General features: G+C 38.5%; 1 protein-coding gene across 2 annotated transcripts in view; it reads left to right on the top strand.

Annotated features, from left to right (window-relative positions):
* Window positions 1–4189: 4189 nt before the first annotated feature.
* AUH (AU RNA binding methylglutaconyl-CoA hydratase) overlaps window positions 4190–27194 on the top strand; it is a gene marked incomplete at both ends in the record, with an annotated part of 115484 nt that continues 92479 nt past the window's right edge. Inside the window, 3 exons of one of the 2 annotated variants that reach the window (XM_084239395.1) lie at window positions 4190–4439; window positions 13143–13210; window positions 13320–13407. In XM_084239395.1, the coding sequence (XP_084095521.1) occupies window positions 4190–4439; window positions 13143–13210; window positions 13320–13407 (406 nt within the window). The remainder of the gene's footprint in view (window positions 4440–13142; window positions 13211–13319; window positions 13408–27194) is intronic. The other variant, XM_084239396.1, reaches the window with a different exon arrangement.

Below are 27194 nucleotides of genomic sequence, written 5' to 3'. Positions count from 1 at the left end.
TTTCAGCCTAAACCTCCCCAACAGGAAAGAGAGAGGGTGTGGAATGGAGGGTGGGTGGGGTCAGTGAAGAGGGGGTGGTGTGGGAGGTGGGGGGGTGGAGGATTATGGGTGCTTTTGTGGTGGGTGTTGGGTGGTAATGTTAGTGTAGGACAGAAGGACCACCATGTACTCCAAACTTAAGGGACGCACACTGTAAAACAGGCCATCTGTCACATAAAGACAAAGGAAGCAGACCCTTAGTAGGAAAGAGTTTTAATAGAACTAGTATGCACAGAGACTGAAGAAAAGAGAGCATATTAGTTTCCCAGGAAAACACCCAAAAGTTACCCATCCTCCTTGTGGGCAGATGCCCATACAGGGCAATCTTAAAGCAGGGCTGCTGAGGCCAGAAAGTTTGCCACAAATCTAAGGCACCTTCTGGAGGGAACCACAGGAAGGGGGTGGGAGAGGCCAGGCAAGTCTGGGACAGAAGGAGAGAGGTGAAAATACCAATCAAGACAACAGCAGCCATTGTCTCTGACAAGGACAGCCTTCCCATGTGTCTCTAACGCATGTGTCTCTTTCAATTGTCTCTACATGTCTCTTCTCCATGTCTCCTTCCATGTCTCCTTTCCAGCAGTGCCAGGGCATAAGTCAGGTCCAGAAGTAAGAGCATTTTTTTCTTGGCTCACCTGCCTTCTCTGTCACCTGGCCGTGCAGTTCTGCCCCTCAGTCCCAGCAGATAGTCCAAGGTGGCTACATGTAAGTGGTGGCGGGGAGAATGGTGCCAGTTCACCGTGTTTCAATGCTTCTCCCCCTTTTATGGACTTCTGAAGTAACAGACTTCTTTTTTTTTTTTTTAAGATTTATTTATTTATTTATACAAGCACTGGGTACAGTCAGAAGCGTGGGAGGGTGAGAGAATTCACCAGAGCCAGAGCAGGGAGCAGAACAGGCAGAAGGACCAAAGTACACTGCTGAGGGGAGCAGTGGGCGGCAGGAGAGGTCTGCTCGCCATGTGGGACTCTCGCCGGTGGCTGGGGATCGAACCGGCACTGCAGAGGCTGCGAGCAGCTTCTCAGCCCAGCTCGCAACCACTGCGCCACCAGGGGAGGCCCTGAAGTAACAGACTTCTGAGGAGGTGTGCACCTATACCTCTAAATCATATGCACCATTGTAAACCAAAGTTACTCAGTAAAAATTAACAGATAAAAAAAAATACTCAGGTTATGAGTGGAGCTTTTGAGATCCAGCTCTGTGACCTACTAGGTCTGTAACTCAGCAATTTAAAACTTGCTTTCCTAGTCTGTGCGGCACTACGCTAGGTGAGTTGGTGCTCAGCCTGCTTTGTAGGTAGTTATCGATGGGCCCTATGTGATCTTGGTGGGGGATGGAGAGCAGTGTCTAACCAAGGGGTTCTCTTCATGGCAGAGGGAATGAGGGTGTCCCCTACATAACCTATTCTACATACGTATTATTATTCATGTTCTACATATGTGTTCTCTGGTGATAAGATCCTTGAGGTGGCTTCCTGTTAACTCCAAGAGTCTGGAGGTGGGTTTTCTGGGTTTGAGAACCGATCCCTGCCTCTTGGAGCCGAATGCTCAGTTTAGTCAGAAAAGGAGACGTTCTGGAGAGAAAATCCACTGTGAAACCTAGAGAAGACTTTGAAAAGAAGATATTTGACCAAAGAGTTGAAAAGCATTCCAAAGAAATTTTGAGATTTTTATTTTGAGACTAATTTATACTTTCTTTTTGATTGTTTCATGCACAATAGTTTTCAAATATATTCTCCTTATCAAGAAGTCCAGAGTTCTGCTTCATCTTCTTCTTGTTCAGCTATTTTCATCTATGCACTTGTGGTTGGTAACATGTTGGTAACTTTTATTTTACCAGTGACACACATGTCCTCATACATAGAACTGTCTTGTGGGAGGGATTACTTCTGTTCAGGGCTGTCTGTCTTCAGGAACTCCGTGCTTGCCATTCTGTATTGCACATGTTTAATATGACCTAGAAGTATACATGACAAAAACATCAAGGGCATGACAGAGCAAGAAGGCTATTGGCTGACTGCTGGCTGCAGGCAAGGGTGCCAAGTCCGGGAAACAGATGGTAGAAATAGTAATTGTGGCACAATACTCCAGACACTTCCTCTCCCAAACACCTTTTGTTCTTGTTAGAATTCTTAGCTCCTGGCTCATTGCTGAAAAGCAAAAGGAACCAAAGGGAATCAAATTTTATTAGACATTTTAATACTTATTGTGAAAGTCAGTGATTAGTAACATTGGGATTGGGGTCAGTACATCAGGGTTCAATTTCAGTTCCATTACTTGCTGTTAAGTTCGGTAAAGAAACTTGATCTTGGGCCTCCCTGGTGGCACAGGCAGTTGAGTGCTGCACTGTGCCTGTCAGCAGCCTCTGCAGCGTGGGTTCGATCCTGGCCGGCCCGGCGAGAGTCCCACATGGGGAGGCCGACCTTTCCTGTCTCGCCCTCTGCTCCCCTCAGCAGTGTATTTCAGTCAGTCTGCCTGTTCTGTTCCCCACTCTGTCTCTGGTGAATCCTCTCACCCTCCCACGCATCTGGCCCATACCCCGGTTCTTTATAAATAAATAAATCTTTAAAAAAAATACGTTTCCTTAAAAAAAAAAGAAACTTGATCTTATTGTTCTCATCTGCAAAATGGGGTAATCACCCACTTCAAAGCTTTCCGAATAGTAAATAAAATCACATATCTAAATGTCTGGAATATACTAAGGAAATTGATAAGTGGTAGATATTATTATCTATCCTGCTTCCATCTCCTGGTCCCAAGTGCTTTTTGTATTTATCTTATTAACCCTGTAAAATGGGCATAATCCTTTCCATCTAATAGGTGAAGAAATTGAAGATAAAGAATTCATGAAGTGAAATAGCACACTGACTCTTTTGCAAATGAAGAAATGAGAGCACAGAGTATTCAAATAACTTTAATTTAAATTATGGCTGTCTTAAAACAATTAAGGGAATGGGATCCAAAGTCATGCCTGTCAAACCTGATTTTGGACAGTTCTCTATTAGTTGTCATTCCTGAGTAGATGTAATAGTCATGGTGATATTTACATTAGTTTTTTAAGAATCCGTTTTCTTCACAGACTGGGATCCACTCATGACTGCTTTCAACAAAGACAAAGGAAGAGGATGGCAACTTTATGTTGTTTTCTTATCAGGCTCTGTACTCATTAAAATCACGAGATGTCCTTCTTGTTCTATTTTCTCCTATAACCCAGACAACTTATGATTATCTTTTTGCTCCTAGTTCTCATCAAGCACAAGTGTTTTCTGAGGTTGTTATTTTAAACAGCACTTTGTGAGGGGTTCTGTAGCATCATTATTTGAATTTACAATCTATTGATGAGCCAACAGAAAGATATCAAAGCAATTACTGACTAATACAAGTGAATGGTGATGACTGGGATTCACCTGCTTGAGTTGATGGGTGGAAGACCCCGGTCCATTCTGTTGAAACAATTAAGATTTATTTATAGTTAAAGAAATTGAGATCCAGTTGACATATAACATATTAATTTTAGGTTCACAACATGACTTGTATGTTTTGAAATGACCACGTTTAGTTAACATCATCACCAAATATAGCCACACATTTTTTTCCTGTAAGGAGAACTTTAAAGATTTATTTCTTAGCAACTCGCAAATATGCAATACAATATTATCACCTATAGTTCCCATGCTGTGCATTTCAGCCCCAGGACTTATTTTATGCAGAGGATCCCTTATCATTTCGGCTATTCGTACTCCCTTCCTGAACTCCATATAGTAAGCATAGTATATGATTATAGGAATATTTAACAACAACTTCACCAGTAACCCAGTCCAGCTACTGCACTGACAGCCAAGCAGGAGACCACACATTGCAGTTCACCTTTGCATCTAACACAGGATCCCAGGGCACAGTCTTCTGGGGAGTTCTTATAAATATGTGCCCCTAAACTATTTTACAGCCTCGGAGAACTACTTTCTCTCCGCCTTGCTTGAACCGGTCATTACACCTCGTGCCAGTGCAGCAAGTGGAAACTGGAATGTCCAGACCCCAGGCTAGGGAGGGGAGAGGCCGAGGGGCGGGGCCGAGGGGCGGGGCCGGGGCGTGCGTGCGGCGTGCGTGCGCGGGGGCGGGGCGGCAGCCGCTGACCCACGCCGTAAACAGACAACATGGCGGCGGCGCCGGTTGCATTGGGGTCCTTGCAGGCCGGCCGCGCCCGCTGGGTGGCCGCTTGCTGTGCACGGCTTGGCCCCGGGTGGAGGATGTCCGGCTCCTTGACAAGCCCGCGGGTCGGTCCGGAGATCTGGGCCCGGGTCTGGGCGCCCGCTGCCGGGATGGCGGCCCCGCGGAGGGGCTACAGCTCTGATGCGAAGACGGAGGACGAGCTGCGGGTGAGATACCTGGAGGAGGAGAACCGAGGTGAGGGTCGCGGCGCCTGCGGCTGCCTGACCTGGGAAGGTCCGCAAGGTCGAGTGTCAGCTGGGGGCTGGGATCGAGGCTCCTCCCTTCCCCCCACCACAGCATTGATCCTCCTTGGTGCCTAAAGGTGTACTATCGAGCAGGTTACCTGTAAAAGTGACCCCACGCAGCGCTGGAGACTGAAACGCAGTTTGCGCCCTCATCTCTAGACAAGCCAAGGTCAATAAACCCGGTGTGTGTGTTCGCTTTCAGGTTTTGGTCCTGCTGTTATTGCTTTCTGTCAACTCGGATATCAGGGGGAGAGTTTAAGCAGCTGCTATGAGAATGCACTTCTGGAGAATCTTTAAATCTGGTCAGCTGGAATAATTTCCCCTTCTCCTCGTTTTATATCATAGAGTTTATTTTGGGGGAGTATTTCACTTCAGTTAAGCATTTTTTGGGCATTATTTGGGCCTCTCCTTTACCGTACTAAGCCCTGGGGACACAAATGTGGATGATATTGATCTTGCCCTTGAGCTACCTAAGTGGGAGGAGACAGATGCATTAGCAATACTGTAGTGCAGGAGGAAGGGCTATGAATGAAGGGGCAGATTTGGAGGCATTACTGTTGATATTCAGTTCCTTTCACTGCAGTGTTGAGTAAAGCTAATGGGTTTACGAAAGGTGTCAATTATTGTTGTCGTGCACTTATCGAGCACCTTATACTGTTAAGTAGAAGGGCAACACGAGTTAAGTCACGATTGCTGTCTCGCTTCTAGTACAGTGAAGAAGATAAGTGGTCATTAAAAAGTGATGACTTTAATAGTTTGGTAAGAACAATGTACTGAACTACCTGGAAGGGGCGTGTGATCAGTTCAATTGGGGAGATTGAAAGATTTGAGAGGAGGAGATTCTGAGGGTCAAGTTAGGGTTTCGCCAGATAAAGCAGTTTCAAGGCATGCCTTAACAAGCAGTGGGATTTCACGTTAGTTCTTCCATATACTCTGCCTCAACTTTCTCAGTGTCTAATAGGAAAAATAATGCCAACTTTGTATAGCTGTTCTGAAGATTAAATGAGGCTGTTCATACAAATTGTCCACGAAGTATGGTGGGTGCTCTGGTGTGGGTGCTCTGGTGTGATGAATTACTTCATTTTTTAAAATTGTTTCATGATTATTCTAGGCAGATACCAGAGCATACATGGTGTGTTGGGAAATAATGTAAGGCAAATGTGACTGTAGTGTGGCATGACAGGAAGAATATTGAGAAATTCAGTTGCAAAGTAGATTAGCATTGGCATGATTACAATTGTGAATACCACCAACTTTTGAGTAGTAAGCTCAGTGTCTCTGGGATTTCAATTACTTTAGGTATATCTACAGCACATTAGATACAAAGGGGTTGAAATACATAGGCACCATATTCTGCCTTTTTTCTTTATGACTTCAATGAATGCAATTGAAAGTAAATTTGCATAAAATGTTTAAAAAATTTTAAGTTACACTCAAATGGATTAAAAGAGGAAATTAGAGCATACAAGATAACTTAATAAATCTAGATGTTTCCAGTTATCTTAAATGTAAAATTCAGCTGTTAGGACATCATGGTTTCTTAAGTAAATTGACCCAGCTAACTTTGAGGATTGGCAAGAATGACAATGCAGGCTTGGCTAACATGATTTATGATTTGCTTTGCTTTACCATTGAGCCAGCAGTAATCCTTTCAAAGAGAAGCATGAGGTCAAGGATACTGCAGGTGAAAGAATCTTCCTCCTACCCTTGCTTCTCATGGAGTCTAGTTCAAAGCCTACTGGGATTATGAGAACTCTGGGTCAGAGGAGCCCTGGACTGCTCTCATCCCCGTGAGTCCCTGTTGGTTGGTGGAGGTGAGCAAGCCCTCATTGCTGCCTGGGTTCCATACTTGTAATTTGTAGCAGAGGCATAGTTATGTAACCAAGTTTCTTCCGTTTGTTGTTCTTTACCCTATTTAGAATTTGAGAGTAGATGTTCTGCTGATGGTGTTTATCAGAGCTCTCTCCTGGTCTGCTGCAAATCCTCTTTTATAGGCCAGCTTATCTGTGCTCATTCTTCCTAGTTTATTCTTTGCACTGGTGCTGGAATAACCTTTTTTCCTTTTTCTTTTTTTAAAAAGATTTATTTATTTTTATACAAGAGCTGGAGTTCAGGCCAGAGACGCGGGAGAGTGAGAGGATTCACCAGAGACAGAGCAGGGAGCAGACCAGGCAGAAGGACGAAAATACACTACTGAGGGGAGCAGAGGGCATGACAGGAGAGGTCTGGTGCACCATGTGGGATTCTTGCCTGCGGACTGGAATCAAACCACCACTGCAGTGGCTGATGGACAGCTTCACAGCACTACGCTCAACCTGCTGTGCCACAGGGGAGGCCCAGGAGGAGTACCCTTGTTTCAAGGCTAAACTTAATTTCTCTGCTCAGTTAAAAGTCTTTCATGATTGTCTATTGCCAGCAAATCTTTACAGCTGGCAGGCCTTCACAGTGTCTTCTCTCTTCAGTCACATCTAAGCTTTGCCTTTTTCTGTTTGTGTGTGTGTGTGTGTGCGCGTGCATGCGCGCACAAGTGTTTATTTTCCTACAAGGATCTCTCCTTTCCTTTCCCCCTGTCAATCTTTACCCAGTCTGTCAAGGCTTCTGCTCATAATTGTGAACCATTTCAGATAGCATCTTTATGAACCATGTTGGAACAACTTCTGGTAAAAGTAGAGCAAATAAGTCAAAGTGTAATGCAAGTCTTCCTTGATAAAGCTCCATCCTCATCATTCACATCTGGGTTATCATCAGGTCTTTGAAATCTTTCTACTTTCTGCATGTTCTTTTTATTTATTTACTTTTGGGCTTATTTTTATTGAGGTAACATTGGTTTATAACATCATATATGTTTAGGAGTACAGGTTCACACCTCTTCAAATGTATGTTACCATGGCTACCACCAAAGGGCCAATAACCCTTCATCTTAGTCCTTTGGGCCCCCTCCTACTTTTGCTCTCACGTCCTTCTCCATAGTCTTTACTAACACTGCTCATGTCCAAGCCAGCATCATTACTCGATAGACTATTGCAGAGGTCTGTTAGCTGGTCTTTTTACATCTGCTCAGTTTTATTTTTAACTGATTGAATCATATATATCATATTCTTGAGGTATAATTCACGTCATAAAATTAAAATTGTGCAATCATCACCACAACCCAATTATAGAACATTTTTATCAATCCAAAGTGACATGTATTAATCTACTTTCTATCCCATATTTCGTAAAGAAATCATATAATATGTATTCTCTTTTGGTTTCTTTTACTTAGCAATTTCAAGGTTAGTCCATGCTATAGCATGTATTCAGACCTTTATTTGTTGCCTTTATGGGTATTATGATTAATGCTGCTGAAGATTTGTGTATAATTATTTGTTTGAACATATGTTTTCATTTCTCTTGGATAGGTACCTTAGAATAGAATAATTGACTCATTGTAATTTTATGTTTATTTTTTGGAGAAACTATCAAACTCTTCTCCACAGTAACTGCACTGTTTTGTGCTTTTACTTATAATGTAGAAGAGTTCCTATTTTTTCACATCCTCACTATCACTTTTTTTTTTAACATTAGCCATTCTACTGGGTGTGAAATGATGATCATTGTGGTTCTTATTTGCATTTCCCTAATGACAAATAATGTTGAACATCATTTCATGTGCTTATTGGCCATTTGAATATTTCCTTTGAAGAAATATCTATTCATACCCTTTCCCATTTTCAGTTGTTTTTGTTTTGTCTTTTGTTGTGAGTTGTAAGCATTCTTTATGTAGTCTGGATATTAATCTTATAACAGATGTATGATTTGCAAATATTTTTCCTTGGCTGTGGGTGGTTTTTCACTACTTTTGGTGACGTCTGACTTATCTGTTTTTGTTTTGTTGCTTATATGTTTGTTGTCATATTTAAGACACTGTTGCCTGATCCAAGGTCCTGAAAATTTATATTCATATTTTCTTCTAAGAGTTTTAGCTCTTCCAGTTGTGTCTTTAATTCATTTTGAGATAATACTTGTTTATGGTGTGAGGGAAGGATCCAGCTCCATTCTTTGTGGGTAATTTCTAGATGTTCCACCACTATTTGCTGAAAAGATTATTCTGTCACCATTGAATGGTCTTGGCATCCTTGTTGAAAATCAATTGTCTATATATATATGTGTTATATCTGGACTCTGAATTCAGTTTTGCTAATCTGTATGTTTATTAGTTGTGCTTTGAAGTAAGTTTTGAAATCAAGAAGTATCCTGATTAAGTCTTCCATTTCAATCTTTCAACTTCTTTTTCAAGATGATTTTGGTGATTTCATTTGAATTTCAGATTCAGCCTTTCAGCAAAAAAGGCAGTTGAAATTTTGACAAGAATTGTACGTATCAGTTTGGGAGGTGCTGTCATCTGTTTAGGTTTCCCTTAATTCCTTCAGTGTTGTTTTATAGTTTTCAGTGTACAGTCTTTAACAGTCTTTATTAAATTATTCCTAAGTATTCCATTCTTTTTGATGGCAGTACAAATTAGAATGCTTAGGAATAAATTTAGATAAGAACGTTTAAGAGATCTGCAGAGTAGAGAATAGCAGTAATATAAGTATTCAGTGTTAGGAGAAAGTGTTAGAACTATCTCTCTACTTGTTGGGGGTGGAAGACTCCTTTCTTGAATTCCAATTTATTTTATTTCTTCATAATTACCTACACAGTCAGAATTGTGACCATCGTTGAATAAAGTTTGTTTTGAGAACCAGCAGTGTCCTCCATCTGTTCCACTTCCTCTGCTTCAAAGTATAGTGTGGAGCAAAATAACAGATCAAATTTATTTGTATATGATAAGAAAATGATAAAATAGCCTGAATTGAAGAAGGATTGACAGGCCAAGATAAATTACATGCCATCAGGGAGCAGAACAGAAAGGTACTCTTACAAATGATCTGTACCACATTTACTTTGAATCAAAATAATTCTGCATTGGGACATGAGAGTGGGGATTGACAGCATAAATTATAAGATTCAGCTCTCACTGATGCCAAGTCAAAGGGAAATGATTTCTCATTGGCATATAACATGTAACCCCTACTTTGTGAAAGTTCATGTTATACCACTTTACTTTTACGAAAAACCTACATTAGTGCCTGAAAGAAATACGAAGAGGATTTGTAAAAAATATTTACAATAAAAGGCAAAAAATTAAATAGCATTCAGTTTTCTTGAGTTTGGACAGAGTTGTGGTTAGGTTGTGTGATAACTGAGTCCTTGAGAAGTCATTGGATTATGAAAGAAAGTGAGACAATTACAAAACAAAAAATGATTCACTTTGCTGGAAAAAGCTAAGATTTTATTCCATTTTGGGGTATTGGTGGCCTGCTGATATACTTGATGAGACAATTCTTAGGTACTGGATGATTCATTTTAAATAACAGAGCAATCTTCCAACTATTTTAAGTGGAAGTGCCCAAATCATCAGGTCTCAAACCTGGGACCCAAACTGCTGAAGTTAACTATGGTAGAAGCATTTTGATGGCACTTTAACCTTTAGTAGTAATGTCAGTATCATATCAGATGGGTATTGTGGTAACACTTTTGTATTTCTTGCTTGTTTGTGCCAGAAGGGATAGTACTAATTGATGTAAGCTTTACATGCATTATATTATTTGATCCTCACAATAGTCCCACCGAATTTGGAACCTTGAGTATCTTCACTTAACAGACTAAGAAACTGAGGGTCAGAGAGGTTAAGTGACTTGCACAAGGGTACCCAACAAGTAAAGGGGCAGATTGGGATTTTAGCCCCAGCATTCAGACCTCAGACTCTGGTCTCAGAAGTGATCAGCTTGGATGTCTCAGAGGCAGTCCAGATTTACTTTAATTCAAAACCAAACCCTCACATTCCTGTTATCTTTAATAGTTCTGTGTCAGTCTGTTATAGGACAGGGAGAGGGGCAGCCCAAACCCCGCAAACTTGCCTATTCTAAATGGGTTCTGCCATCCGCCGCATCAACACAAAACATATGAGACTTTAATGGGAAGGAACTTTAATAAAACTAGGAAACAATACAGGTAAGGCAGAGTCTAGTTTCTAAATGAAGCACCCAAAGTTACCCATCCCCTCGTGGGTAAAAGTCCATCCATATGGGATCGGCCCAGAACAAGGCCCCAAAACCTGCCACAAATCTAAAGCATCTTCCAGTGGGGACCCACAGAAAAGGGTCAGAAACAACCAGACAAGCCTGGAAGGAAAAGAGCAAAATCAACATCAAGATAAAAGCTGCCATTTTCACCTCCCCATGGGTCTCACCCACATCTGTGTCACCCAGTCCATGACCAAAAGACAAGCGCAGTTTCTTCATGTGTGTCTAGGCTCCATGTGCCTCCTCCAGGTCTCCTGGCTCCATCCTGCTTCCTTCCTCAATCTCTTCTGCAGCTTCTCCTCTCCCTGCTCAGCTCCACCCTCCCTTGGGTGGGGCAGGGAACCTCCCCCTTTCCTGGGGACCACCCTGTTATAATTCAGTGTCATCTATTTCTTCCAATAGCTGAAGCAAAACACCTAGTAGACACTTCTCATGACTCCTTCTAGTTCTCTGTTCTGTTACTATTTTATTAAAGTTTTACTTGTCAAATAGATCTGGAATTCTTCACTTCCTTCTTGTCTAGATCTACTAACCTTAATTAGACCTTTTATCTCTTTACTGAATGGCAGCTTGTACCTTGAAACTTCTAGCCGATATAATTTTGGTATCATCTCCAAATACAGAAATAACATTTTCCTTGCTTGTTAATATGTGTGTGTTTATACTCACTTAGAAACACTTTTACTGGTTACACCTTATTCTTAACAGGGCCCATAATTATCTGGTCACCAACTTTATGTGGCTAATGCTGACCTCTCCTCTCGTTGATCTCTCTCTTCTCTTCCTGAGTGACGTGACCTTTAATGGAGGCCTTTACTATTTATGCTTTGTCCTGTATTGCTCCTGCCTGAAATTCAGCCATCCTTTCCCCACCCTCACCCCATTCCCACCCCCACCTTTACTCATCTTTCTAATCTCAACTCAAATTGATAAGCTTGGATAAGCTTTCCTTTACTATCCCATCTTGCACCAGACCATTTCATGGTTACAAGTTACTGTACTATCATTTGTAGCATGAAAAGCATTTTGGATTATACAGTGTTTGATTTGGTTCATTTGATTTCCCTTCCTATTGCTGCTCCTTGAGGACTGAGCACTATAATGTGTGTTCAGTATATTAGAATGAACACATCTAGTTTCAGCCCCTTGGTTTTCTTCATGAGGAAACTGAAGCTTGAACAATGTGGGCAAGTCATTCATTCAAATGTGGATTTAGATTGCTATTTACTAGCTAAAGGTAGTTACTTAACCTTTCCAAGCCCCAGTGTCTTCAAGAAGGATAAAAATACTACCTACCTTTTGGGTTGTTGTGGGGATTTTATAAGTTAATAAACAAAGCGCTGGGAACAACGTCTGGCACATACTAAAGTGCTCCATTAGTGGTAGCTGTTGTCATTAGTATTGGGACCTACCCAAGGTCATTCAGATACTTAATGTTGAGCCTGCTAGGTACCAGTTTTTCTTCATAGTTTTCTCTATACTGGGATAATTTGGGATCTTTGTAAATTTATTCTACTCAGAGGTGAAGTTCATCTTTGAAAATGGGTTTTCACATTCCCCCCCCCCCCCAGAGAAGACATGTTTACATGGTGTTGTCTTCAGTTTAACCCTATTGTAAATAATGACTGTCCACCTCCATACCATCCCCAACCAGGTGAAAAGCAATTTGTGCTTACTTGGGACAAGAACGTTGTGTGGGACTGAATATCAAAGTCTTTGAACTCAGATATTTTAGAACTAATTAAAGGATTTTAAGGAGGACTGAATTCTGTGTATAGAATCGTTTTCGGAAAATTGATCTGGCTGCAGTGGTTGGAATGGGAGGCTGTGGTTAGATGATGATATCTGATAAAATTAGAGGAGTTTGGAGGCAGAGATGGGCAAAGTGGGAGAGAGAATGAGCTTTGTTTCTGTGGATTGAGTTTGACTTGCCTGTTGGACTTCTAAATGGAAGTGCTTTCAGGTGATGTGTATGGGAAAGAAGTCATGAGTGAAACCTCAGATGGAAATATTGAAAACCACGTAGGGTGACAGAATAAATGAGATGTTAACACCTGGTATACAAAACAGCTGAACCTGCATTACTTGTCAGTGACAAGGTTTTGTTAGCTTTTCTATGTATAGTTGAAGGTGATGCAACCATATTTTAAGTAGCATTCTAATAGTGAGAATTTTCCGTCATAAGCATGGCCTCCCTCTAAGTCATGACTTAGTGAGGTACAATTTAGTTACATGTGGCAGATAACTTTGGTATGATGATTTGGAAGAGATAAATTGAAGGGGACGTGATGTCATCAAGTTCTTTTCTAAGAAAAGACTGAAGAAAAACAGTGAATATAAAGCACAGGGTTGATTTTATAAATATGTTACAAATACCACAGTCTTGAAAAATGTACTTATCTTGAAAAGAAAGCTAAACACAAAGATAAGGATAAGCGCCTTGCAGTGAGGAGGAAGAGAGTCTCCAGTTGAACAACTGTGTGTGTGAGCCTGTGCCCCGACACCTCACTAACTCAAGTGCTTGTGCTTTTTTTCCTCTTAACTAGGAATTGTGGTGCTTGGAATAAACAGAGCTTATGCCAAAAATTCTATCAGTAAAAATCTCATAAAAATGGTGAGTATAAGGATTAAATTTTTGGCTTCTAACATTAAGATGACATTTTGACATGAACTTGAAATGACTTTTCACCCTGTTTCTCTTTATTCTCCCTGTTTCTATTTAGCTATCAAAATCTGTGGATGCTTTAAAATCTGATAAGAAAGTGCGGACCATAATAGTCAGGAGTGAAGTCCCAGGGATATTCTGTGCAGGTATATAAATGCATTTTATTATGAAAGTAAACAGTAGTATGATTTTTCTTTAGTAATTGTCCATTTTCCAGTAAAGTGTTCTGTGGTTTGAATTCTATTACCAGCAATTTCTCTCAGTCTGTTTTTATTGTTTTCCATGAAAAAAGTTTTGTCAATATTAGAAATTTTTACAATGTGTGGCTTGTTTTCGAAGTTAAAAAAATAATTCAAGCCATTAAAATATTTGTTTGCAGTATGTAAATAATATTTATGAAAGATCAGGTGGGCAGAAAAACTTGGATCTCCTTCTCATTGCAGTGTGTTCTGTATTTACTATAGCCCAATAGCTGCCCCGTGCATTAAGTGTGGATACTTGCTGTGAAAGTTGATGTTTGAAGTAGTGCCTTCTAAGTATGTGTCCACTGATTGGGTTTTTTAATTGGTGTCTACAGCAGCAAAAGACATACTTTACCCCCCATTTTTATAATATTATTGAAAGCTTAAAGATTAAGCTGAATTGCATTTTCCGTATTTATATTTCTAGGCTATGCGTTTGAGTCTGTTTCAATAGTTAGAAATACTGATGCTTAAGAGCCATAGTAATGATAATGTAGTATCATAATGTAGTATCATTAGTAATTAACTACTAAGCTGATGAAAGTGGAAGTTGACTGGAACATAACTTTTTTTTTTCAGTAAAAGTAAAAAATGGGATAATTCACTTGAGGTAGTCAAATATTTAATAATATATATATAGCAGTTTATTCTGTATATTTATTATGATAGTATATATATATCAGTATTTATAGAATGTTTAGCATATAACCGCGACAATGTTAATAAGCACATGAAAAGTTATTTCTAGACAGATTGCTTTAGCGATGTCTTAATAATGGTTAATATTCTTCAGATCATTCTTAAGGGCCTTCAGTTTTTCAACCTTCAAAACTTTGTGACTTCTACCTTGAAATATAATAGAATTTTATGGTATTTTGACTTTTGACATAATGTAGCATACCTAAAAGGGCTAGTTTTAACTTCAGTTTAGTTATCAAAACGTGCAGGTTATTGCTGTTGCTGTCTAGGGGACTAAATTATGCTAGTGCAGCATCTCCTTTTTCATCTGTCACAGCTGAGTAATGCTGTCCATTTGGTAGGGTTGTTGGAGGCTTCTGTGTGGCAGTATATGGAAAGCACAGTGCAGTAGTCAGTAATTCATAACTCTTTAATAGCTTCTATAAACCCTTTACATATGTTAAAATTTGTTATTTTCTTAAATAATTTGAAAAGCTCTTACTGAGAGAATTAAGATTCTTTTATCTATGACTTTGGGACCAGGTGAATGATGGCTGTGAGGTCACAGCACTTAGGTCCTCTTGAGAGTCATTGAGAGGCTTATTGGGGAGCTATACAGCAGCTTGAGGGCCTTTTAAGGAATATTATGAATGTTTGATTATGAATAATAATTAAGGAATGATATGAATGTTTGAGGAGTAACAGTGATATTGTGAGGGCAGAATAACCCTTCAGCATACTAGCTTTACTGTCTTGTAGTAACAGGTTTTGTGATTATAGTGCTATGATTGCTGATAGAATTCTTTTCATTGTATTTGTTTCTTTGCTGCCCACTGTTTTTGCATCTTCAAGCATTCTTTGAAAAAGAATCTAATACTTTAGTACAGTTTACAGCTATCTTTTATAGATTGCTTTTGGGAAGCATGTTGAGTAATATATCAGATTTCTTTTGATCTTTTGAAAGATTAAATAATTTCAAGGGTCAACAAAAATTTTATCAGGAGAGTTCTACATTTTAACTCTCTGTTTTGTCAAAGAAAAAGATCAATGTTTGAGTAACAGAAAAGGTGGGACAAATTATTTAAGTAACTTCGAGTACATAATGGAGCCATTCTTTGAATTTCTCTGAAGTTCTTTTATTATATATGTTTGAAATAGTCTAGTGTGTCTTTATTAGTGTGTACACATTAAGTTTAATTCCATATAAATAAGTTCTCTACATAGTTAAAGAATATTTAGGCTTATCATAAACTGTATTAGTATAAAAATCTCAGTTTTTATTAGGCCTCATTTATTAGATAGCATTCACATAATTAGAACCTTAATTTCTCTTCTGAAGTGGTGATCTTCAGAAAGAAAGTCCTCAAAAACCCCTTGTACTCATTTATTGATTTTTCTTGTAGCTGATCCAGCTTCATAAAGTTACTCATTTTCTCTCTTCTCCTTCTTTCCCCACAAAGGTTTCTTTGTACATCTGTATTCCAGTGGTATCTTGCTTGTTTCCAAAAATAAAAAGCTTAAGTGTTCTAAATTATTGTTACAGCATTTGGCAGAACAAGTTTTAGAATAAAAAGAGACCTTATGGAACAATTCAGACACATTTATTATATAGAATTCCTGTGAGGTTAACGACCTGGTGAAAGGTGGCAGCTTCGCTGGATCTACTTCTGACTCCTAGACCAGGATTTTCTTTATTGCAAAGGCTTCTAGTCCTTTTGGAGTATGAGGACTCCTTTGTAAGTTCTAAAATTTTATGCAGTTACACATCAAAGTGGTCCTATGTTGATTGAAAAGATGTATTATATCAAAATACTGCTCTGATTTTATATATATAATGTATTTCAGTGAACTTCTCATTGCTATCCACAGTAATATCTAGATGCAGGTAAAAAAAAATATGATTATCATCACTGTAGACAGCAGTCCTGTACATTTATGTGTTCAAATACCATGCCATACTCTTGAGTCCAGGTTTGCACTCACTGTTGTATATTCTGTTTTGTAGATTAGAACACCACTCTGGGTTAATAGATTGCCTGTACTTCTCTTACAATTCTGAGAGAACTATCATGTTGGTAGTCAAAGCTCATTGCAAAACACTGGCTACTAGATTATATAAAAGATTGGCCCGAATATTTCTAGAAATGATTTGTTTATTCCCTTAAATTATTTGCCTTGTTTCTCTCTCTCTCTCTCTTTCTCTCTCCCCCACATACATGCACATAGAGGAAAGCTGAAATAATTCAACTATTTCAAAACATTTAGATAGGCAGAATTTTAATATATTACCTGTATTGGAATTATGAAAGTTTGGTTTGACTAGGGTATAAACAAATAACCTTAGACATAGGCTTATTTTTATTTTTATTTTTTTTAGTGTTTTAACATTAAGTAGCAAAGGACATTTATTGTAACCATAAAATTTTTGAAATGCAATTTTATGAGAAATTACTGAGACTGAGGATTTTTTTCTTTGAAATTCCTCAAATAGGTTATAAACAATTCTTAGTAATTGTTCTGTATCTAGAACTCTAAATTGAGTGTTTCATTGAATTATACTAGTGTGGGTTTTTTTTTTTTTTTTAAAGTAAGGGTAGTTTTGCTTCTGCTTTTGAATTCTAGTAAATTGTGTTCTGACTGAAAACTTATCACTAAAATTGTCAACATGCTTTGTTGAATGTTATGTGTATTGTTCACATAGATATAGATGTCATGACATGGATAGATATGTGGGAGCCTCTGACTGGTGAATTTATTCACTATTTTCACAATCTGAGGTTAAGTTATATTTATGATTTTGACTAAGATTCTCTGAGGTTTGATATCAAAATGTGAAAGTATAGATACCTGCAAATTTGTATTAGTTTAGCTAGTTAGGGTTCTTTTGTTGTATATCATTTTATGGAATAAATATCTGTTTTATTGGATTATTAATTACCTGCAATAAAATTGACCAGTTTTAAGTATATAATTGATGAGTTTTAACTGATGTTTGAACTGTGATTGTAGTTGTGCTGTAGAGCCTAGTTCATTACTTAAAAAACTTTCCTGTGCCCATGTTCAGTCAGTCTTTTCTCTCCTCTGACCCTTTAAGCCTCTCATCTTATTCTTACAATGGTCTTGTCTTCTAGAACTCTGTGTGGAATCCTGCTGTAAGTGATCTTTTGTATCTGGCTGCCTTACCTTAATGCTCTGAAATTCACCCATGTTATATGGCTTAGTAGTTTGATTTTATTGCTGACTATGATTTTCATTTTATTGCTAAGTAATCATTTTAGATGCTGAGTATGTATGTACAGCTATACCATAGTTTATATAGAAGCTGATGGTCATTTGGGTTTGCCCAATTTTTTGACTTTTATAAATATTGCTTCTGTGTATATTCACATACACCTTTTTGTGAACATGTTTTTATTTTTCTTGGGTAAATAATTAGCAGTGCAACTGCTGAGTTTTATCATAACTATATGTTTCATTTTATAAGAAATTGCTAACCTTATGGAATGACTGTGCCTTTTTGTATTCCCACTAGCAGTGTATAAGAGACGTAAGTTCTCTGTATCCTTGTTTACACTTGCATTTGTCAGTTTTAAATATTTCAGCTATCTTGTGGTACATATGTTGTTATAAATCATTGCTTTTGTTTGCGTTTTTCTAATGACTAATGATATTTTGAATATCTTTTCATGTGCTTTTTTTGATACTTGCCTATGTATATATATATATATTTTTTTTTTTTTTTTGGCGAAGTATTTGTTCTGATATTTTGTCCATGTTTTTTATTAGGATGATGTGTCATTGAATTGTAGAATTCTTTATATATTTTTGATAGAGGGCCTTATTTCTGATGAATGTTTCGCAAATTTTCTCTACCACTCTATGACTTGGCTTTTTCTTTACTGGAATTTCTGTGCTGGAATTTCCTGAGTAGCGTTTGTATGCTAATGAAATGACTCAAGGCAGGGGCCCCTAGATAGTTGTATGATGGGGACTGGTTATCAGAAACATCAACCATCGGGTTAGAGGATTAGAAATTTCAGCTTCGTTCCCCTAACCTCCAGAGAGGGGAGAGGGACTAGAGATTGAACTAGTCAACAATAAGCAGTGATTTAATCAATTGTGCCTGTATAATGAAAACTCCATAAAACCCCATAAACAGTGGAGTTTGGGGAATTTCCAGGTTGGTAGCTCTCAATGCTGCTTACTGTCTGTATTACTATGAACAAGTAAGTCTTGGATTTGGACATACTTGGTTAAAATTATTCCTAAATATTTCATATTTTTTGATACAAAGGTAATTAACATTTCTAACTTATACTTAGGTTTTAATTGCTAGGATAGGAAAATACGGTTGACTGTCACTATGATTTTGTAGCTGCAACCATGGCACATTCACTTTTTAGCTAGGATTCTTTTTTTGTAGATTCCTTGGGGTTTTACACATAGTCAGGTCATCTAAGAATTAAGACAGTTTTGCTTCTTCCTTTGCTGTATGTTGGCCTTTTATTTTTTTCTTATGACATCCGTTTGAGTTTTCATTCCTTCTGAATTTACAGGTGAGAATGTCCATCCTTGCCTTTACTCACCTTCAAGAGGAAGACCTTCAGTCTTTCACCATTAATTATAATATTAGTTGTAGTTTTTTTCATAGGTGTACTTTGTAAGATTGAAAAAGTTTTTATTACTACTTTGGTTTTTTGAAACCATGAATGGAGGTTGAACTTTGTCAAATTTTTTTTTTTTTTTGTATCTAGTTTTTCATTTTCAGGATCATAATATGGCAAATTGATTATTTTTCAAATATTAAATAAGTTTTTATTTGGAATGGATCCTTTTGGTCATGATGTATTATCATTTTTACATATTATTGAGTTCAGTGCACAATTTTGTTGACGGATTTTACTGTATCCTCATATGGGAGATTGATTCGTTTGTAGTTATTTTTCTCTTGCTTTTCTTGTTTGTGTCTGTTTTTGGTATCAGGATAGTGATGGTCTTATAAAATGAATTTTATTGAAAGAGTTTTATAGAACTGGTATTATTTCTTACTCAGTTGTTTGGTAAAATTCACCAACAGTGCCCTCTGACCTAGGAGTTTCCTTTGTGGAATGATTTCTGATATCAATTTAATTTTTTTAAATAGCTATAGGGCTATTCCATTATCTGTTTCTCTTTTTAATTTTGGTAGTTTGTGTCTTTTAAAGAAAGTATCTGCTTTATCTTAGTTTTCAAAGTTAGTGGCATAAAGTTGTTCATAATAGTCCTTTATCTTACTTTAGTATCTACTGAATCTATGGTGGTGTTGCCTCTTAATTTTGGTATTGATAATTTTGCATCTTTTCTCCTTAAAATTCTGGCAAGACATTATTATTCTTGATCTTTTCTAAGAACAGGCATTTGGTTTCATTGATTTTTTTTTTTTTCCTTTTCTGTTTTCTGTTTCATTGAGATCTTTATTTTCTCTGTTTGCTTTGGGTTTAATTTACTCATTTTTTAGCTGCTGAAGATGGTTGCTTAGATCATTGACTCCAGGCCTTTTTTCTTTTTTAATGTAAACTTTAATATTATAATTACTTTAATTTTAATTTCTTCATTTGAACGTTGCAGAGATGCCATTAAAAATGACTCAGAGTACTTACTCATACCCTTTCTGAGGAAGTAATAATTATTGGCTTTTGCTAATTCAGTTCTGAACTTATATCCATTTTTAAAAAGATACTACCTAAATAATGTGTACTCTATACTTTTTTTTTTTTTTTAAGAAATGGGAAGTATGTATTAAAGGTAATCTGCTAACTCATCTCTCTGATTCCATCTTTACCCCACTATGGTATGTTTCTCATAAAGCAGTCCAAGTGATTTTATCAACGAAGGGTTCACCACATTCCTCTTTAGTAATCCTCAGACATAAAGAGTGAGGTAGACTGAATAATGGTCTCCCAAAGATGTCCGTGTCCTAATTTCTGGAATCATTAACTAAGTGGTCTTACATGACAAAAGGGCTGTCACAGGTATGAATAAATTAAAAATCTTGAGATGGAGAGATTATCCTGGATGATCTGTGAGCTCCATGTGAATACAAGTGTCTATGTAAGAGGGAGGCAGGAGAGTTAGAATCTGAGGAGGAGAAGAGTGGTGGGGAAAAAAGTCATAGTGATACAGGGAAAGGGACATGAGTCAAGAGCTGTGGAAATGTAGGGGTTCTACTCATTCTCTAGTGTCTCTAGAATGTTGCCCTGCCAACCTACGTTCAACTTCTGCCTGGGAACTGGAGGATAATTCCACTCAGTTTGTGGTTATTGGTCCAGCAGCACTGTACCCAATGAATGAGGTTATACACTCTGGCCACATTACCTTTTCTTGCTACTTTTCATGCACTTGGTCCCATGATCATGTTATTGCTGGACAAGATTTTGTCTTCAGACTTCATTCCCTACTGTTTCTAGTACTTGGAAAGGCCTCTGCTCATGTCATCTCCTTAGAGAGTTGTTCCCTTGTGATTTTACTCAGAATAGGTCCCTCTTCCTCCTTCTACCCTCCGTCACATTTTCCTCTTTAGCTTTATCTTTGCACTTTTCGGTTCCTGAATTTATTTTTTACTTGCTTATTATCATCTGCTTCTCCTGCAGAGAAGCTCATTCACTGGAATTAGTGCAGTGGCCCATTGCTGGAACAGTGCTTGTTCCATTGAAGGTCCTTATCAAATAATTTATGGGATGAATAATTGGAAAAAGTTTGTTGAGGAATTAACACTGGCAGATTGTCATGGTTAAGTAAAATAAGCTTGTATTTTCATACAGTACACGTGTAGGTGGCTTTTGGGGTTAAGAAGAATGACATTCAAATTCTGTTTCCTGCCACCCAACTCCTTATTAAATTTACCTTTCTAAATTACAGGCATACCTTGGCCAGGCACAGTTGCCATTGTGGGGTTGAGCAGAGAATGGGCCCCCGGCTCAGAGGGTGGGCAGCTTAGCTAGACCTCCCCTAGTTGATCACCCTGCCTTTGGTAGGAAGGAAGGCATTGGTGGGCACTGCAGGCCAGGAGAAGTAATCGGTAGTACTTATATAAGGCTCCTCTTATGTGCGGTCAGGGGAGTGTAATTCAGCCCTCATCTCTGGGGCAGATTCCATAGAGTGCCAGCAGCTAGAAAGGCAAAGTTGAAAAATTTAGAAAAAGGCCAAATTTTTACCAGTCTGCTTCTGGTAATTGATATTTAACAGTGCCTTTTACCCTCTGAAGGATTCCCCTGGGAACCAGAGTTAGTTTAGGGGTTAGCAAACTCTTTAAGCAAAGAACCAGATATTTTAGGCGTTGTGGGACTCTTATAGTTCTTTGTCATACCTTTTTTTTTTTTTTTTTTTTAAGTTTAAAAATCCTTTGGAAAACAGTAAAGGCCATGTTCATCCCGAGGGCCACATAAAAACAGGGTGCAGACTGGCCTGCAGGCTGTGGTATGCTGTTCCCTTGTCTAGGTGCCATTCCTTTTCTCTCCTCTGCTTGTCCAGTTCCATTCACTTGGATCTGACCCTGTGGGATCCCTGGCCTTCCTTGTTCTCAGGGCTATTGTTTTAATACCCGGAGTTCTTGCCAGGCATACAGTCAGGCAGGAGTCCTCTCACCAAGGACAAAAGTCCTGGTATGAGGAACATACTGGGAAACCAATATCTGCTGCAAACAGCAGGCAGATATTGTGAACACATTAGCAAGATCAGCTGAAATACCTCATTTGAAAATATTAGCAGAAAGTTAGGCAAGAAGAGAGAATAAAGATAATATGCTTTGACTAGCAGGAACAGTGGAGCCTCCCAGGCAATAGCCCCTGGTCACCCCACTCCAGCTTACATCCCCTATAACATCCCCCATGCATGTACACGCCCTACGTTCTTGCCCCGTCTTTGTGTTTGATTCTAACAAATGCAAGTCTGCCTTTGGGTCAGGGCTGCACGCTACTGCCTGAGGTAGCCCTTCTAGGATTCTCATTGCTCCAACACACTTGGACTTTGAGTAATCATTCCCTCGTCCTGCGCTGCTCCCAGCGCCGTGAGTAATCATTCCCTCGTCCTGCGCTGCTCCCAGCGCCGCTGCTCCTTGAGGTGGCGTGGTCCCTCACCATTGCTGGGACAAGCCAGGATGAGTTCCCTTGAACTCTGCAGGGAGACATTGACCCATGGAGCCTCTGTCTCCCAACACTCATCTTTCTTCTCTCTCCATTGCTTTGCCTTTTTCACGGTGTCGTATTGCTGGACTCATACAATGTATAGCTTTTGCAGATGATCTTCTTTCACTTCGTGATATGCATTTAAACTTTTTCAATGTCTTTTCATGCTTTAGCAGCTCATTAATTTTTAGTACTGATAATACTCCATTGTCTGGATGTACCACAGTTTATTTATGTATTCACCTACTGAAGGACATCTTGGTTGCTTCCAAGTCTTGACAATTATAAATAAAGTTGCTATAAACATCTTTGTGCAGGGCTTTGTGTGGACATTTGTTTTCAGTTACTTTGGGTTAATACCAAGAATCATGATTGCTGGATCATATTGTAAAAGTCTGTTTATTTGCGTAAAACACTGCCAAACTGTCTTCCATAGTGGCTGAACCATTCTGAATTTCTACCAGCAATGATTGAGTTACTCTACAGTTTTACCAGCATTGATGGTGTCAACTTCACCTTTCAAATTGGTGTGTAGTGATATCATGTTTTATTTGCGTTTCTGTGACAGCATATGATTTGGAGTGTCTTTTCATATGCATATTTGCCACCCTTAAATCTTCTATGGTGAGGTGTCTGAAAGGTTTTGGGCCCAGTTTTTAATTGTTTCTTTTCTTATTGGTGTGTTTTAAGAGTTCTTTGGATATTTAAGATAACTGTCCTTTCTCTGATGTGTCTTCTACAAATATTTTCTCACAGTCTGTGGCTTGTCTTCTCCTTCTCTTGATGTTGTCTTTTTCAGAGCAGAAGTTTTCATTTTAATGAAGTCTGGGTTACCTATTATTTCATTCATGGATCTTGCCTTTGCGTATAACCAAGACAATTGAGGTTTTTCTCCTATGTTATCTTCTAGGGGTCTTGTACTTTTGCATTGTAAATTTAGGTCTGATCCATATTGAGTTAACTTTTGTGAAGTGTGTAAAGTCTGTGTCTAGATTGATTTTTTTTTTTTTTTGCATGTGGATGTCTAGTTGTTCTAGCACTATTTGTTGAAGAGATTATCTTTGTTTCATCATATTGCCTTTCCTCTTTTGTCAACAATCACTTGAATATATTAGTCAGGGTCTATTTCTAGGTTCTGCATTCTGTTCCTCCATAAATTTTGTCAGTTTTTTTTTTGGGGGGGAGGGGACCAGTATCACACTGTAGATTACTATAGATATACTAAGTCTTGTGGTGTAGTTTACTGTAGATATATTAAGTAGATATTTTAAGTCTTGTGGTGTTGTCCATCCTGGCTCTTTTTCTCTCCATGGAAACTTTAGGATTAGTTTGTTGATGTGTATGTGAAATGACTTGCTCAGATTTTGATTGGGATTACATTGAATCTGTAAATCAAATTGGGAAAAATTGATCACTTGACAATATTGAGACTTGCTATCTATGAACTTGGAATGTCCATTTCTTTAGTTCTTTGATTGTTTTTATCAGTTTACAGTTTTCCTCATATAGATCTTATCATATGTTGTTATATTTATACTTAAATATTTCATTTTGGGGTGTGTTAATGGAAATGGTATATTTTTAACTTTAGATTCCTCTGTTAATGTTGGTATATAGGAAAGCAGTTGACTTCTATTCAATAACTTTGTATCCTGCAACCTTGTTCTAATTGCTTATTCCAGGAAGTTTTTGGTTTTGGTTTTGTTTTTTTTTAAAGATTTATTTATTTATTCATACAAGATCCGGGGTGCAGGCCAGATTCGCAGGAGGGTGTGAGGATTCACCAGAGACAGAGTGGAGAACGGAACAGGCAGAGTGACGAAATACACTGCTGAGGGGAGCAGCGGGTGAAGCAGGAGAGGTCTGCTGTGCCATGTGGAACCCTCGCCGGCTGGCTGGGATTGAACGGGTGCTGCAGAGACTGCGGACAGCTTCACAGCGCTGCACTCAACTGCCTGCACCACCAGGGGAGGGCCCTCTAGGAGGTTTTTTTAATTGCTGATTATTTTGGAGTTTTTAAGTTACTATTATTATTTTATTATTGTTATTTTCTTATATCACTGTTAATTTGATTTCTCCCTCAGGTGTAGATTTCCCCTAGTTCTCCCACTACCATCGTTGCTATGATCCTTAACTGTAGTCCCTTGTGCTATTCCCTGCCTGTTTTAACTCTTCCTTTCCCTCCCCTCCTCCATGCCTCAGATCTGCAAGTTTTGTTTATTCATAACTCGTTTGGTTCCTCTATAGTCCACATATAATTGAAACCATCCAATATTTATCCTTTCCCCCCCTGACTTTTTTTTACTTAGCATAATTCCTTCCAACTCCATTCATGTTGCCTTAAATGACATATTTATCCTCTTGATCACTGAGTAGTATTCCATTGTGTGTGTGTGTGTGTGTGTGTGTGTATCACATCTTCTTGATTTAGTCATCTGTTTTGGGGCATTTAGGTTGTTTCCATATCTTGGCTATTATAATTAATGCTGCAGTAAAAATAGGAGTGCAGGTTTCTTTTCAAATTATTGTTTTTATGTCATTTGGGTAGATTGGTAGGAGTAGAATCGCTGGGTCATATGTAGGTCCATTTTTAGTGCTTTGAGGAGCAAGTTTTACCTTCCACCAGCAGTGTAAGAGTTCTATTTTCATCACATCCTCACCAGCACTTGTTTCTGGTTTTTTAATATGGGCCATTCTCACAGGTGGGAAGTTGTATTGCTTTCTTTTTCCTTTTTTAAAAAGATTTATTTATGTATACAAGAGCTTGGGTGTAGGCCAGAGGTGCAAGAGGTGAGAGGATTCACCAGAGACAGAGTGGGAAGCAGAACAGGCAAATCTACTGAAATATACAGCTGAGGGGAGCAGTGGGTGAGGCAGGAGAGGTCTGCTGTGCCATGTGGGTAGCTCCCTGGCTGGGGATCAAACTCGCACTGAAGTGGCTGCAGATTGCTTCGTAGTGCTAAGACAATCCCTTGCACCACCAGGGAGGCCCTGAAGTTGTATTTCATTGTGGTTTTGATTTTGCATTGCCTTGATAAGTGATGTTGAATATTTTTTCATAAGCCTGTTGGCTGTTTTCACTTCTTTGATGAAATGTCTTTCTAGCTCTTCTGCCCATTCTTTGATTGGGTTATTTGCTTTGTTTTTGTTTACTTGTGTGAGCTCTTTGTAGATCTCCCATATCACTGCCTTGTCATTTGCAGGGTGTGCAAATATTTTCTCCCATTCAGTAGGGTGTCTCTTTGTTTTGGTTGCTGAACAGAAGCTTTCTAGTTTGATACAGTCCCAACCATTTATATTCTTCTTTGTTTTCCTTGCTTCTGGAGCTGAGTCCTCAAAGATGTGTCTGAAGTTTATGTCATGGAGTGTTTCGCCTATGTTTTCTTCTATGTATTTTATGGTTTCTTGTCTTACATCCAAGTCTTTTCCATTTTGAGTTGAGTTGTTTGTATGGTATGAGGTAGTAGTCTAGCTTTATTCTTTTGCATGTGGCAGTCCAGTTTTTCCAGTACCATTTATTGAAGAGACTGTCCTTTCCAGTGTATATTCTTTGTTCCTTTGCCATGGATTAGTTGACCATATTTGTGTGTTTTCATTTCTGGGCTTTCAGTTCTGTGCCACTGGTCTGTGTGTTAGCTTTTGTTTTTGTCTATTTCTGTTATTATGGCTTTGTAGTATAGTTTGAAATCTGGGAGTATATTACCCATTATTCTTTTAGTGAAGAGAGCTTTGGCTAGTTTTTTTTTTTTTTTTTTTTTTTTTGTGAATACATCTGAATTTCAGCAATTTTTGTTCCATTTCCTTGAAGAATGCCGTTGGGATTTTTATTGAAATAGCATTGAATCAGTATATTGCTTTTGGTAGGATCACCATTTTGTTAATGTTGATACTTCTGGTTTGTGGACAAGGAATGTCTTTCCTTTTCTTTGAGTCTTCTTTTTTTTTTTATTTAACAATGTTTTGTAATTTTCCTTGTGTAGTTCTTTTACCTCCTTTGTTTGGTTTATTCCCAGATACTTAGTTGTTTTTTTTTTTTTTTTTTTTTTGGTATAATTGTAAATGGGATGGTTTTCTTAAATTCTTCCTCTTCATACTACTGATATTTTTGTGTTAATTTTGTAACCTACTGCTTAACTAAATTGGTTTATTGTTTTAATTATTTTTTTCCATAGATTATTTAGGGTTTTCTCTATATATTATCATATCATCTGCAAAATAATGAGAACTTTACTTCTTTCCCAGTTTGGATTCCTTCTTGTCTTTCTGTTGCCTAATTGCTCTAGCTAGCAATGGTATGTGGTATGTGAATAACATTGGGTAGAGCGAACATCCTTGTCTTGTCCCAGAGCTTCGTGAAAGGTTTTCAGTTTTTCACCTTTGAAAATGATATTAGCTGTGGGCTGATCATATATAGCTTTTATTATGTTAAGATATGTTCCTTTTATCGCAAGTTTTTCAGTGACCTTCGTCATAAATCCACGTTGAATTTTATGAAGTGCATTCTTGCCTTCTTTTTTTTTTAAAGATTTATTTATTTTTATACAAGAACGGGGTACAGGCCAGATGTGCGGGAGGGTGAGAGGATTCACCCGTGATGGAGCGGGGAACAGAACAGGCAGACTGACGAAATACACTGAGGGAAGCAGCGGGCGAGACAGGAGAGGTCTACTTTACCATGTGGGATTCTCACTGGCCGGCCGGGATCGAACCCGTGCTGCAGAGGCTGCCGACAGCTTCACAGTGAGGCACTCAACTGCCTGCGCCACCAGGGAGGCCCGCATTCTTGCCTTCTATTCCTATGATTATATTTAAAAATTTTTTTTTCTTTGTTGATTGATGAATTACATTTTT

The sequence above is a fragment of the Talpa europaea genome (assembly GCF_964194135.1).
Source record: "Talpa europaea genome assembly, chromosome: 7".
Taxonomy (NCBI): Eukaryota; Metazoa; Chordata; class Mammalia; order Eulipotyphla; family Talpidae; genus Talpa; species Talpa europaea.
The sequence above is the reverse complement of the archived record's forward strand: the minus strand, read 5'-3'. Positions and strand labels throughout refer to the sequence as shown.